The sequence below is a fragment of the Phalaenopsis equestris genome, unplaced genomic scaffold (assembly GCF_001263595.1).
Source record: "Phalaenopsis equestris unplaced genomic scaffold, ASM126359v1 Scaffold000012, whole genome shotgun sequence".
NCBI lineage: Eukaryota > Viridiplantae > Streptophyta > Magnoliopsida > Asparagales > Orchidaceae > Phalaenopsis > Phalaenopsis equestris.
In genome coordinates this window covers 31,473-44,050 of record NW_018164454.1, presented here as the reverse complement: position 1 = coordinate 44,050, position 12,578 = coordinate 31,473, and the positions used below count along the sequence as shown (strand labels likewise).

Genomic DNA, 12,578 nt, shown 5'->3' with positions numbered 1-12,578 from the left:
AATATATATAGTATATTGATGCAGGTGCTTGTTTAATTCGTAGTCTTTTGGTGGCCTGGAGGTGTTTGGGACTTGTTCTTGACTTACCTTACTGAGTTCTTTTTTCTTATGCTGTTCCATTTTCTCAACACAAAATAGATGCGTGTTTTTAAATGTTTAGCATGCATCAGAGTTCGAATAGAAGAGAAAATTTTGAGACAAGTATTCTTGAATTAGAAGAACAAAAGGCTAATTATATAATACGCATAATTTTAGTGGGCATGAAATTAATAGTTATCCATAAATATTGGCTAAAGATAAAGTGAAGTTTAGTTGCTTGATTGAAATATCTTGATGTACTATATAGAAGAATAAAAATATAGATTTAACTATAATTTGTTTAGATTGGATGCTTTAAACATGGGTTTTTTATGATAATTTTGTAAATTTTAATTATACCAATTATGTAACGTCAATCTATGTGTTTTGTAATAAAGACGTCATTTATAACCAAGTTGAGTGTGATTGACATGGGAACATAAGGTGGATGCATGGTAAAACAGCAATGATTAAATTGCGAAATGACTAATTAGGGAGATAGTTAGAGTTACACTTAATAAAAATAAGGTAGTCCGAAACAAACTTGGTGATTTTGGCTTGTACAGTAGAGGCAAAAGAAGCACTAATAAGAGGGATAGAAACGATGAATGTAGAACAAGGAAAAGGGGTGGACCAAATCAAGCAGTTGTAAGTGGTACAAAATTTGTGCAAGCTTAAGTTTAACTTACTAAGTTAGGGGTTCATAAAACTTGCCTCAAATAACTTGGAAAAGACTAACAATGATTTAAGATGATGATCTAAAATGTCTTGGAGCATATTTGATGTTTTCCATTTTTCTGAAAATGTTTTAAAATGACATTATTGGCTTCTAGAAGAGTTTTATTTCTGGCCCTCACATGATGTGACTGGGGACCTTCAGGAAACTCTGTTAAAAATACTGAAGTGATCTTCACAATCCAGTTGCAATCAAGCTTTCTGATACTGAGCTACAGCTACTTTTACTAGCTTCTATGATGAAACTCATATATAATTTCTTAAGTTCAAGTTTCTGTAGGCAGAGGCGGCTGCGGCTGCTGGAGAAAGTAGTTTCAAATCCTTCATGATTGCCGTGCAAAGATGTGCCAGTAGCATAGCTATACTTCAACAGGTAACTATTTGTATTTTGCATTGTTTCTAATTAAATTGCAAATTCAGCACCAATAACGATTCTTTTTATAGTATTTTTCAAATAGTATTGCCCGCCTCTTACTTCCTGTGGATGGTGCTCATGCATCTTCTTGTGAAGAGATGGGAACAGCTATATCTAATGTTGAAGTTGCTGTGCGCAAGGGGCTCCTACAGTGTATTGACTCTGTAATGGCTGAGGTGTGTACCTTGGGAACTCTTCTTAAGTTCTGTAACTACAATGATTCATAGGCACATATACCAAGTTTAGCGATGACGAGCCTATGATTTTATTCAATCTAAAGGAATGAAGTGATGCTTTGTCTTATTGTTGCTGTTTGGGTTTTTGCTTTGTTAACCCTTCTCTGGCACTCAATATATAAGAGCAACAAAATTATACATTGTCTGATATTGCTGCTATCAAATGCTCTGTTGTTGAGTTCTTTGATGACTTTCTTACATTGCAGTTCACACGAGCTTGTTGAAATTAATTGGGATCTTATACTAAATCTGCTGAATGAGGTTGATAATAATGTTTTAACTGCTATTCCTGATAAAAGGTAGAAAAGGTGGTTAATAATATACTGCTTATCCTTTTGCGGCTTTTCAAGTGATTTGGAATGAAACAAATATCACAATTTTTAATGACCGTTCTAGATATGAAAAAACTCAACATGGTATTTTTATGGATCAAAGAAAAATCCGGGTGATAAGAAGATAGTATGGAAAGATGTTGCAGGATCTTGATATGGCGATACGAAAGATTTTGAAGGATCTTGATATGGAAACTATTGTTAAGAAGTTCATCATCAACTAAACTTTTGTTGTTTTAATTTCTGTTTTCAACTGTTATGCAATTGTCTAGTTTCTAGTTTTCTTACATCTGTACCAGACCTCGCTTTTTCTCGGTTATCTATAACTCTTCATTGATTAATTTGTATTAATCTAATTTTTTCTCTGATAAGAAGGGTAGTCGTCCCTGCTTTTACATAAAAAAAATACCTTGATTTTTGCTGTTTTTCTTTTCTTAATTTTAATACAGGTAGAGAGACTGTTTTCCACGGAGCAAAAGGCAATTGATTACCGTTCCCCTGATGATGGAAATCTTCCTGATCATCGACCAACAAATGCTTGCATGAGGTATTGTTATCTTTTTTGTTATTCAAAACGCTAATGTTAGCCTTTTCATTTTTCCCTTTTGGCTTCAGGGTTGTAGGCTACCTTTCTCGAGCGATAGAGGTTGCATTCTCTGCTTTAGAAGGTCTCAACAAACAATCTTTTTTGACTGAGCTGGTAAGTCCATACAGTTTTGTGAAATTCTATCATTATTTTTTAATTTACCATTATTTCCACATCACTCTTTGCCCGGTGAAATTTTGTATTCCACGATCATTGCTATACTATCCCGCCTTTTCACAACTATCAACCACTTTGTTGAGTGCTATTTTCTTTGACCTCTAATGTGGTGGTTTAGGATTCTAATCTCAGCATCATTGTTATATGTAGCTACCATATGTTGGAAATTTGCAAAAGCTGGAGGAATAGAGGGCATAGGATTTGCTGTCTACCTATTTAGCAATATAAAAATTATTGTGATCACATTGGAAAGGCAAAATCTCTTCTTAATATGAATTGACATCCAAGATTTGAAAATTAGAGCGGACATTGAACTGGAATGTAAAGAAGTTCAAGGTTTGAAGGTTGAACCAGAGTTGAACCGGTTGACGACATAATTATTAAACATATTTAAATATGACTTAGATGCTATAATAATGATGTCATATATGTAGTATAGGAAAAATATATTAAGAAAAATATATTATGAAATATTAATCATATGCAAAAATACCTTCTACAAAAACAACAAACCTTTATTCCACTAAGTGGGGTTGGCTACAGGAATCATTTTTCACCATTGTGTTCTATTGAGTTTCATATTTTCATTTAATTCTAATAAATTAAGATCATTTTTTATACATTATGCCCAATTCTTTCTAGGTCTATCGCTGTCTTTCTTAACATAAGTCAAATCTAAAACATTTACTCTCCTAATCAGATCATTAGATGGTTGACGTTTAATGTGACCAAACCATCTAGGACAACTCTCTATTTTTTTCCGCCACTGGAGCTACACCAACTCTGTTACGGATATATTTATTTCGCATTTTATGTCTACGGGTAAAGCCACTCATCCACCGAAGCATTGTCATCTCGAGAACACTTAATTTAGTTTTATGCTTCTCTTTTAAAGGCCAACATTCAACGCTATAAAGCATTGCAGGTCTCACCACCATCTTATAGAATTTTCTTTTCAGTCTAAGTTGTACTTTTCTATCACACAATAGGCCTGAAGCATTCCTCCATTTCAACCAACCAACTTGAATTCTTCTATTAACATCCTCATCTATATCACCATCACTCTGAACAATAGAATCAAGATATCTAAAGTGTTCACACCTTTTAATAATTTGATCATCCATAGTTACAACTCTGTCACTAGAGCTACTACTACTAACATTACATTCCATGTATTCAGTTTTAGTTCCTCAAACGAAGGTCTTTAGACTCCAATGTAGACCTTCATAGTTCACGTTTTTCCTGAGTTTTCTCTCTAGTTTTATCCACGAGAAGAATATCATCAACGAAAACCATACACCAACGTACATCCTCTTGTAAATGTCTAGTAAGAGCATCCATAACTAACGCAAAAAGATATAACCTTAAAGCCGATCCCTGATATAATCCAACTGAAATAGGAAAATATTTGGTCAGTCCTTCTGTTTGAATACAAGTAACAACTCTTGTATACATATCTTTAATGACTTGAATATAAGTCATATCAACACCTTCTTCTCTAGAACTCTCCAAAGGATATCTCTTGGAACCTTAGTGTAAGTTTTTTCTAAATCAATAAAAATCTTATGTAGATCCTCCTTTTTCTCTCTGAACTTTTCCATCAAACCTCTCAATAAATATATAACTTTCATAATAGGCCTGCCCGACATAAATCCGAATTGATTATAAGAAATTTTTGTAATACGTCTTAACCTATGTTCAATTACCCTCTCTCATAATTTTAAAGTATGACACATCAACTTAATTCGTCTATAATTTGTGCACTCTTGTGCATCCCCTTTATTCTTAAAAATGGGGACCAAAATACTCTTCCTCCACTTCTTACGCATCTTTTTAGTTTATAAAATAATATTAAAGAGTTTAGTAATCCAAGAAACTTCCAATCTCCTATATATTTCCATATTTCAATTGGGATATCTTCAGGTCCTATAAACTTTTCACCTTTGATTTTCTTTAAAGTCTCATCAATTTTTTTATTACTAATGCGACCATAAATATGAAACATTTTATTATTATTAACGATATTAAAATCATCAAACTCAATCGTATTTTTAGAATTTTCATTAAAATATTTATCAAAATAACTCAACCACCTATGTTAAATATCTTTTTCTAAAAAAAATAATTTTTGATTTTCATCTTTAATACACTTTACTTGAGTTAAATTTTTACTTTTCTTTTCTCTTTAATTGAATACTTTATACATATATTATTTTTCACCCTCTTTAGTTTCTAATATATTATAAAGACCACTAAAAACATGATTTTTTGTGTCACTAATTGTTCTCTTAGACTCCCTACGATAAATTTTATATTTGTTCCAGTTCTCAAAGCTTTTACATTTAAACCAATTTTTATAACATATTTTCTTATTTTTTATCTTTTCTTTCACATTATTATTCCACCACTAACTATTTTTATTTTTAGAAATTTTCTTTTGATTCTCTAGGTATATCTTTTGCCACTTGTTTAATAGTATTTGTTAGTTTACCCAGATTGAATGTTTTTTTTCATGAAAATTCCAAATTTTGAAATTTTGAAGTTTACTCATAAAAATAATTTTATCTGTCTTTTAGGTGCCTCCATCTAATTCTATGATAATGATACTTAGTATTCTTTATTTTACAACTCTTTACCTTAAAATATAGAACTAATAATCGAGGTTGAGTACCTAAATCCTCACTTATAATGACCTTACAATCTTTACATTCTCGACGATCTTTCTTCTCATTAGAAAATAATCAATTTATGTTTTATTAGATCCATTCTTATAAGTAATAATTTACTCATCTCCTTTTTTAAATAAAGTATTAGCAATAACAAAAACATAAGCTAAAACAAAATATGTCCCCACCTTCTTCATTAATAATTCCAAAACTGTAGCCACTGTAAATATTTCTAAAATCTTCTACCACGCTACCGACATGTCTATTTAAATCTCCTCCAATAAAAATTGTTTCTTCAAGTGGTATCATTTGTGCTAAGTTTTCTAGGTCATTCCAGAAGTTATCTTTAGAACCTCTATCTAAACCTACTTGAGGAGCATAAACACTTATAATTTTAAAAATCTTAATATCAACAATAATCATAAGGGCTATAATTCTATCTCTAGTTCTATTAATTTTTACAACATTATCTTCTATAATTTTAAAATTAATTAACTCATGACTAAAATTTTCTTCAATATTAGTGTTAGTTCCTTCAAATATTTCATTCTATTCCTTCAAGAAATTGGTTCTAAAAAAAGTTGAAAAGAAGAGAAAGTAAGCATCAACAAGATTTATAAGGAAATATAAATTGAAATAAAATAATACTTGGTACTCAATTGCATAAATGCATAGCAAATTATAAAAAGCATTATTTAATACTAATAAAAATGCTCTTAAATTAAGGCAATCATAATTCAGCAGACTCTAGTCACTTTTATTTCATGAAGTATAGTATTCTAATCCCAAAAATTCTCTCTCAAGTAACACAAAATAATAAAATATCAAATATAAAAATAATGCAAATAATCTAGTATATGATCAAGCATATATAAGGTTCTTCTTCAAATGTGAATTATAATGGGAAGAATATCTTTTTTCTTCAAATGTTATGTTCACCATATAGATGCATATCATTTTTGCCTTTTTGTCCCTCTCGTTTTCTTTGAAATTTTCTAATATTTGATAGCGAACATCGAATAAAATTTTTTTATATGGCGCAATACTTTCCTTAGCACAGCAAGATGTTGTTCCATCCTATTTATACTTCTCCACACTAATTGACAATGCAAACACTTAAACTCCTTCCCATTAGGAGGTTTATTTTCAGTGAAATGATTCTGTACTGGATTTGTCTTCTCACTTATATAAAGAAACAATTGCTAACTTGTAGACGCTCCATCCAACAAAAAAAAAAGGAGAGAGAGAGAGAGAGAGAAAAAAGGACAAACAATAGAACAAAAGACAAAATTACTAGCCCTTATATTCAAACAAATTTATTTCAAAGGTGCTGCACACCTCTAGTAAGTAATGGCAATTATCTTTTATGATTAGACAAATAATATGATTACAAAATCTATTGTAACTTAAATCCTAATACAAAAGTGAAAAGATTGGAAGAACTGCTTTTTCTTTTACATGGTTACATCTTTTTGTGCTTGAAGAGAGCGTTGCTTAAGATTCCTAATCACTTGATTTAGTGATGATGCTATAGACAAAATGATAAATTTGTATGTTCATTTCACTGTTCTTTCTCACGTAAATGCTACGAGGTGCATTTTATGACAAGTTAAAGATCTATAAAAAATTTGATTTCACCCAACAAATTTTGCTTTCAGAAAACATGTTAAGTTTAACCCAGCAAATTCTTGTGATTATCCTGATAAGCAGCTTATCCTGAAAGACAACCCAAGGGTGGCCCACGGGGTTTGACCCATGGCATAGATTTAGTGTAAAAGCCCAACCGCTTTTTCGGATAAGCTATCAAAACGTTTTTTCCAAACAGTGAGGTGGCGTTTTGAAAATGTCACCCGTACTTACAAACTTTGAAAATGTCACCCGCACTTACAAACTGGCATAAACTGTCCCTTAATTTCACCCCAATCAAACAATTTTTCTTTTTACTTACAAACTGGCATAAACTGGCCCTTAATTTCACCCCAATCAAACAATTTTTCTTTTTTGCTATTATGAGTTTGAGTGGGAATTTTTTTGTGCTAATATTTTTTCAGTGATCACTAACTAATTAACCATCCGATTGTGTAATGAAAATACAAAATGCAGCTCACATCAACAAAAGTTAAACATCAATTATGTAATGATTTCTACAGTATAACTCATATAAATTTCCAAGATGATAATATCATAAAAAAGATTAAAAAGTTTAACCCAGTAAAAAAGTGCTACATTTGCAACATTATGATGAAGAAAGTTTGGAAAAAAAAAAGAAGTTACTCCCTCTAGGGATGCCACAGACTCCCTTTAGGTAGCTTCATTGCATTCTTTGACCGCCAATGCCAGCGTAGAAGCAACTAGCAACAATTCAGAACCTCACAAGCAATAGCTTGAGCTGTACAACGCTCCTTTAGCTTCGGCATAATGGTTTCATGCGGAATAGGAAGACTGAAGAATTGAAGAGGGAAATAGGTACAACATTATGTATTTTTTTGGAAAATATTGCAAAATATACCAAACGATTTGGCTGGAAAGAGGGAAAAGGACATTGGCGATGGCTGTCAAACTAGCGGTTAGAGATGTACGAGCTAGCATGAACCAATGGTGAATGGCGGCGAAGCAGTTGAAGCAGGGGGGCTCACTCATACGAATAGAGAGTTGGGACACAATCCAGATTGATTGGCTTTGCAGTTTTACAAGTTAGTATATTAGGGATTTTATATAATTTGTTAATTAATTTTTTAAAAAAATTGTTGAATTAAATCCTGCAAAAACTCGAATGAACCAGCTGGCTCTTTCAAACTGCAACCGTTTTGTTGATTTGCCAGCTGACCGAGGTTTGACTGGGATTTGAGTAATTTCCCTTTTTCATTTCTTCCATCCGTTCTGTTAATTATTCTTTTGAGATTATTGCGATGACATCTTTTCTTAAGTCTTAACAGTCAGTAAGCTAGATAATATTAGCTTTTTGAGCTGAAGTTGCAATGCTTTTTTTAGGGGGATCGCTTGCATAGAGGGTTGTTATTGCATTGGCAGAAGTTCACCTTCAACCCAAGGTAATATATCATTCCTTATGATTCCATATTTTGTTCTTAAATATCTAGATTCCTGTACAGCTAATGTGCTTCTGAACTTTTTTGGTCTGATTCTTAAACCTGCAGCATTGCACGAGCAACACTGTTTTAACTTCTCTTTTTTTTTTTTTGTCTAAATTACTTAAATTGTTAATATATATTTTTTTTAATGAAAAATGAGATGATGACATTAGGGCGTCTATTACACTAATGGGTTGTTTTGTAATAGGATTTAGACAGAATTTGAGGTAAATTATGTCAAATTGTCAAAGACCATTCTAGAATCTCGAATCCACTTTCTTCTCCCTTATTAAATTTAGATTTAATAAATCATGGCATTGGGCATATTTAACAAACCTGCAAGTCAGCTACTCTCATGGATGCCTTCTCTAGTGTGCTCTCATCCCTACTTCGTGGCATTTTTTGTTGTTGAGGGTTTCAATGATTTGGGGGAGAGGTCAAGTTCATATATATTGCAAAAAATAATTAAATAATTTATATTACTATTTGAAATCAAACTCAATAATTAATACTAATTTATCAAAGAAACATTAGTTTAAAATATTAATATTAATTTTGTTAAATAGGATTTATTATATTTAATGAATTTTATAAATATTAATTAATGATTAATTAGAGTAGTAATCTCTTCTAATTATAATTAAATTAATAAAAGTGGTTGAAATTCATAAAAATGCGGAGTAAAGTAGAATGCAGAATAATTTCATTGATATGAGAGTTGGTATAAATAACCCTTACATGAATTCTAGAAAGGGAAGATAATAAAAAGAAATGACATGAAAGAAAATATATATCACCTAATATTTCTAATAATTAAATTATATTAATTATTTATAGATAAATGAAATAACATAAAATAGGAAAGCCTAAAATAGGAAGGAAATAACTCCTAATATATGGAAATAAATATAAAATAGGAAAGGAAATAACTCCTTAATCTAAGGAAATCATTTATTCCTCATAATTTCGATCAGGAATAAATTATTTCTTAGTATAACTCCTAACACTCCCACTTAAGTTGAAATCTGGTTGAAAATCATGTTCGACTTGGATTTGAAAACTTCAAATAATGGGTGAGGAGGATCCTGAGAAGTAGAATTTGAAGTATTTATCCCACATTACAGTTGTCTTTGACTGTAGTTCCTACAGTGTTTGTAGGTATGCAGAATACTCCAACAGGTAATGCTGCAGGGGAATTTGCACGAAAGCAGAAAATAATGGTTGTAGTTTCTGCAGTGTCTGTAAGTAGAAGGAAAGCTCGTAGACGTAATGTTGCAGGGGAGTTTGCAAGGAAGTAGACAAATGTGATTGTCTTTTGACTGTAGTTCTTGCAGTGTTTGTAGGTAGAAGTAAGATTTCTACAGGTAATGCCGCAGGAGAGTTTGCAGGGAAGTAAATAACAAACAGGATAAGCTGCAGGGTATGACCTGCAGAAAAAAATAACTCTAAGTGGTAGGCCTTGTGAAAAGGCTCCAGAGGAGGGTCTGCTACTGGAAAGCTTCGAAGGAGGGCTTGATGCAAGGAAAGTTCCGGAGGAGGGTCTTCTGTAGGAAAAGCTTCGGAGGAAAGCCTGCCGCAGGAAAGGCTTTACAGGAAGGGCCTGCTGCAGGAAAGTTCCGGAGGAGGTTGATCCATTAATGTCTGCAACTTTGTCAAAGGCATTGAGGCACATCATGATGCATCTAATAAGGAAACAACTAAAGCATATGGTCGTCGCATATCCAACTTCATGCAATTTCTTGCGACTTCCTTTCCATTCAACGGGAAATTGCTGCAACATCAAGAAAAAAGTTTCCAATTTGAAACCAAGGGCAATAAGAAATGAGGCACCTGCAAAAAATATCTTAGACAAAATGATAATGACTTGAATGGGCTTGCACCACATAAGCTGCCACAGAAACACCTGTACTAATTAAAGCACTGCATGGACTATGTAGAAAGTTAGTCTAAGGCATTCACTGGACACTCCACCCTCCTGGTCATATATCCACGCAATGCCCTCACTATTGTAATGGATGCCAGAGCGTCGACGCAAGCAACCTAGGGAATCAAGGAAGCCGGAATGCTTGGCAACTAGGAAGCCAGATTGCTGCAGGGAACAATTGCCAAAAACAACAAGATTGACCTGCATGGAAGGCGGTGGGACAGCTGCATCTCAAGGGAAAGCTAAAATCAAGAAAGTCGGATTGCTGGAAACCAGGAAGTCAGACTGCTGCAGGGAACATGTGCAATAAAAAATGGCGGGAAGGAAAAAAAGGTTCTCCTTTCTTATTTTCTGTGGTTGAAATGTGGAGGGAAGACAACTGGGAAAATAGCTCCCCATTGCTGGGATTTCTTTGGCGGGAGGAGAGTTGCCCAACTCACCTTCTCTGTGTTTAGAAAGTTCCAGCAATTGAAAAACGTATGCATGAGGGAGAGGGGAATGGGGAACAAATCTGTTCGTTGAATTATGATGTCTTGGGATAATCCCTTTTAAAACCAGATCTGGGATTTACACTAGAGAGATAAAGTCACCCCCTGGGCGTCTCCACACTAGGATTTTTACTAGAAAGAGAAGATCTGATTTTTCCTCTCCGGAGGCTGATGGCAGGTGCAGGTCACAACTGGGGATCGTAGAGGTCATGTGCAAGTCAACAAGAAATCCACGGAGGTAGGCCAAAAAATCGTTTTGGAATAGCTGGTTCCTGCAGCTTGGGATAGTAAAGGGCAATCACAGCTTGGGATCATAAAGGGCAATCACAACTTGGGATCGAATAGGACGGGTGCAGGTCACCGAGAGATGGATAGGCTGCAGAGATTGGAGAGAAGCGCTCTCATATTGTTGGCTCCTACAAAGGGAAGCCACAGGTTGGGATCTCAAAGAAAACATATGGGTTGGGATCGTAGAGGGCGGTCACAACTCTACTTCCCCGAAAGGCCGCAACTGGGATCGCAGCGAGGGAGGACCTGCAGATCCCTATTCAGGCGGCGAGGATCTGCACTGAGAGCAAGAGTTCCTCCCCGCAAGGACGATGGCAGGAAGGGAATCTGTCGACTTTCAAAGGACGACCAGTGGCTAGGGTATGAAATTTAGCTCTGACATCATGTTGCAATTTAAAATATTGCAGAATAAAGTGGAATATAGAATAATTTCATTGATATGAGATGGGGTATAAATAACTCTAACATAAATCCTAGAATCGAAAAAATTATAAAAAGAAATAACATGGAAGGAAAGATATATCATCTAATATCTCTAATAACTAAATCATATTAATTATTTGAAAATAAAGGAAATAACATAAAATAGGAAAGCCTAAAATAGGAAGGAAATAACTCCTAATCTAAGGAAGTAAATATAAAGTAGGAAATGAATTAACTCCTTAATCCAAGAAAATAATTTACTCATCGTAATTTCTCATATGAATAAATTATTTTCTAATATAACTTTTGTGAGTAGTATTGAAAGTTTAATTTTTTCAAATTATTAATATCTAATCAAATAAATTATGTGCATGCATGGTCTAATTCTAAGCTATTATTTAATTAGCTTTGTAAATGAATATTAATTATTAATTGAGATGATTAATTTAATTATGTATTATTTAATTAGTCTAATTTAATTTAATATGAGTAAATATAATGAGATGCCTTAAGAATATAAATCCTTATATCCTGAAACAAGTAGACAAATCAATTGGATTTAACAACTATCATTCCAATTAATTTTCAGATATAACTCACATAAGTGATTGCAGGCAAACAGCCCCAAACTAAATTCTACTCATTTTTACTCTTCGCTGCAAAACATTAATTTCAAGAAGAAAGAAAAGCTATTTATTTTACTCGGTGTAGATGTGATCAAATAATACAGTGCTTTTCAAACCAAAATAAAATTATGATTTTATGTACTTTTCCCCCATTACTAAGACCTATTTGTTAGGAAATGTAAATATTATGTGTCTGATTCATTGCTAAATTTTATATGTTTAATTTTTTGCAGTGGTGGTTTGCGCCTTAAACGAGACATAACAGAATATGGCGACTTTGTCAGGCGTTTCAATGCTCCAAGCATTGATGAAAAATTTGAACTGTTGGGCATGTATGCATCACACCTGACCTCTGTTTTATCTTACTTTGTTACTATGATTTTCAGCATTGTTGTAGCTATTGCAGTTATTGACAAATCCTATTTTGCACTTCTTTGTTTTGGCTTCAGCATGGCAAATGTGTTTATTGTTGCACCCGAAAGCCTTGCTTCCCTGTTTGAAGGAACTCCAGGCAT

At 33.2% G+C, this 12,578-nt stretch overlaps 1 protein-coding gene across 1 annotated transcript in view; it reads left to right on the top strand.

Annotated features, from left to right (window-relative positions):
* The window catches only part of LOC110018345 (exocyst complex component 5), a 63,577-nt gene that overhangs the window by 50,095 nt on the left and 904 nt on the right, over nucleotides 1–12,578 (top strand). The window contains exons 17-23 of the mRNA XM_020715630.1: nucleotides 1,094–1,186; nucleotides 1,258–1,404; nucleotides 2,246–2,343; nucleotides 2,412–2,496; nucleotides 8,217–8,275; nucleotides 12,297–12,395; nucleotides 12,513–12,574. Coding sequence (XP_020571289.1) covers nucleotides 1,094–1,186; nucleotides 1,258–1,404; nucleotides 2,246–2,343; nucleotides 2,412–2,496; nucleotides 8,217–8,275; nucleotides 12,297–12,395; nucleotides 12,513–12,574 — 643 coding nt within the window. The remainder of the gene's footprint in view (nucleotides 1–1,093; nucleotides 1,187–1,257; nucleotides 1,405–2,245; nucleotides 2,344–2,411; nucleotides 2,497–8,216; nucleotides 8,276–12,296; nucleotides 12,396–12,512; nucleotides 12,575–12,578) is intronic.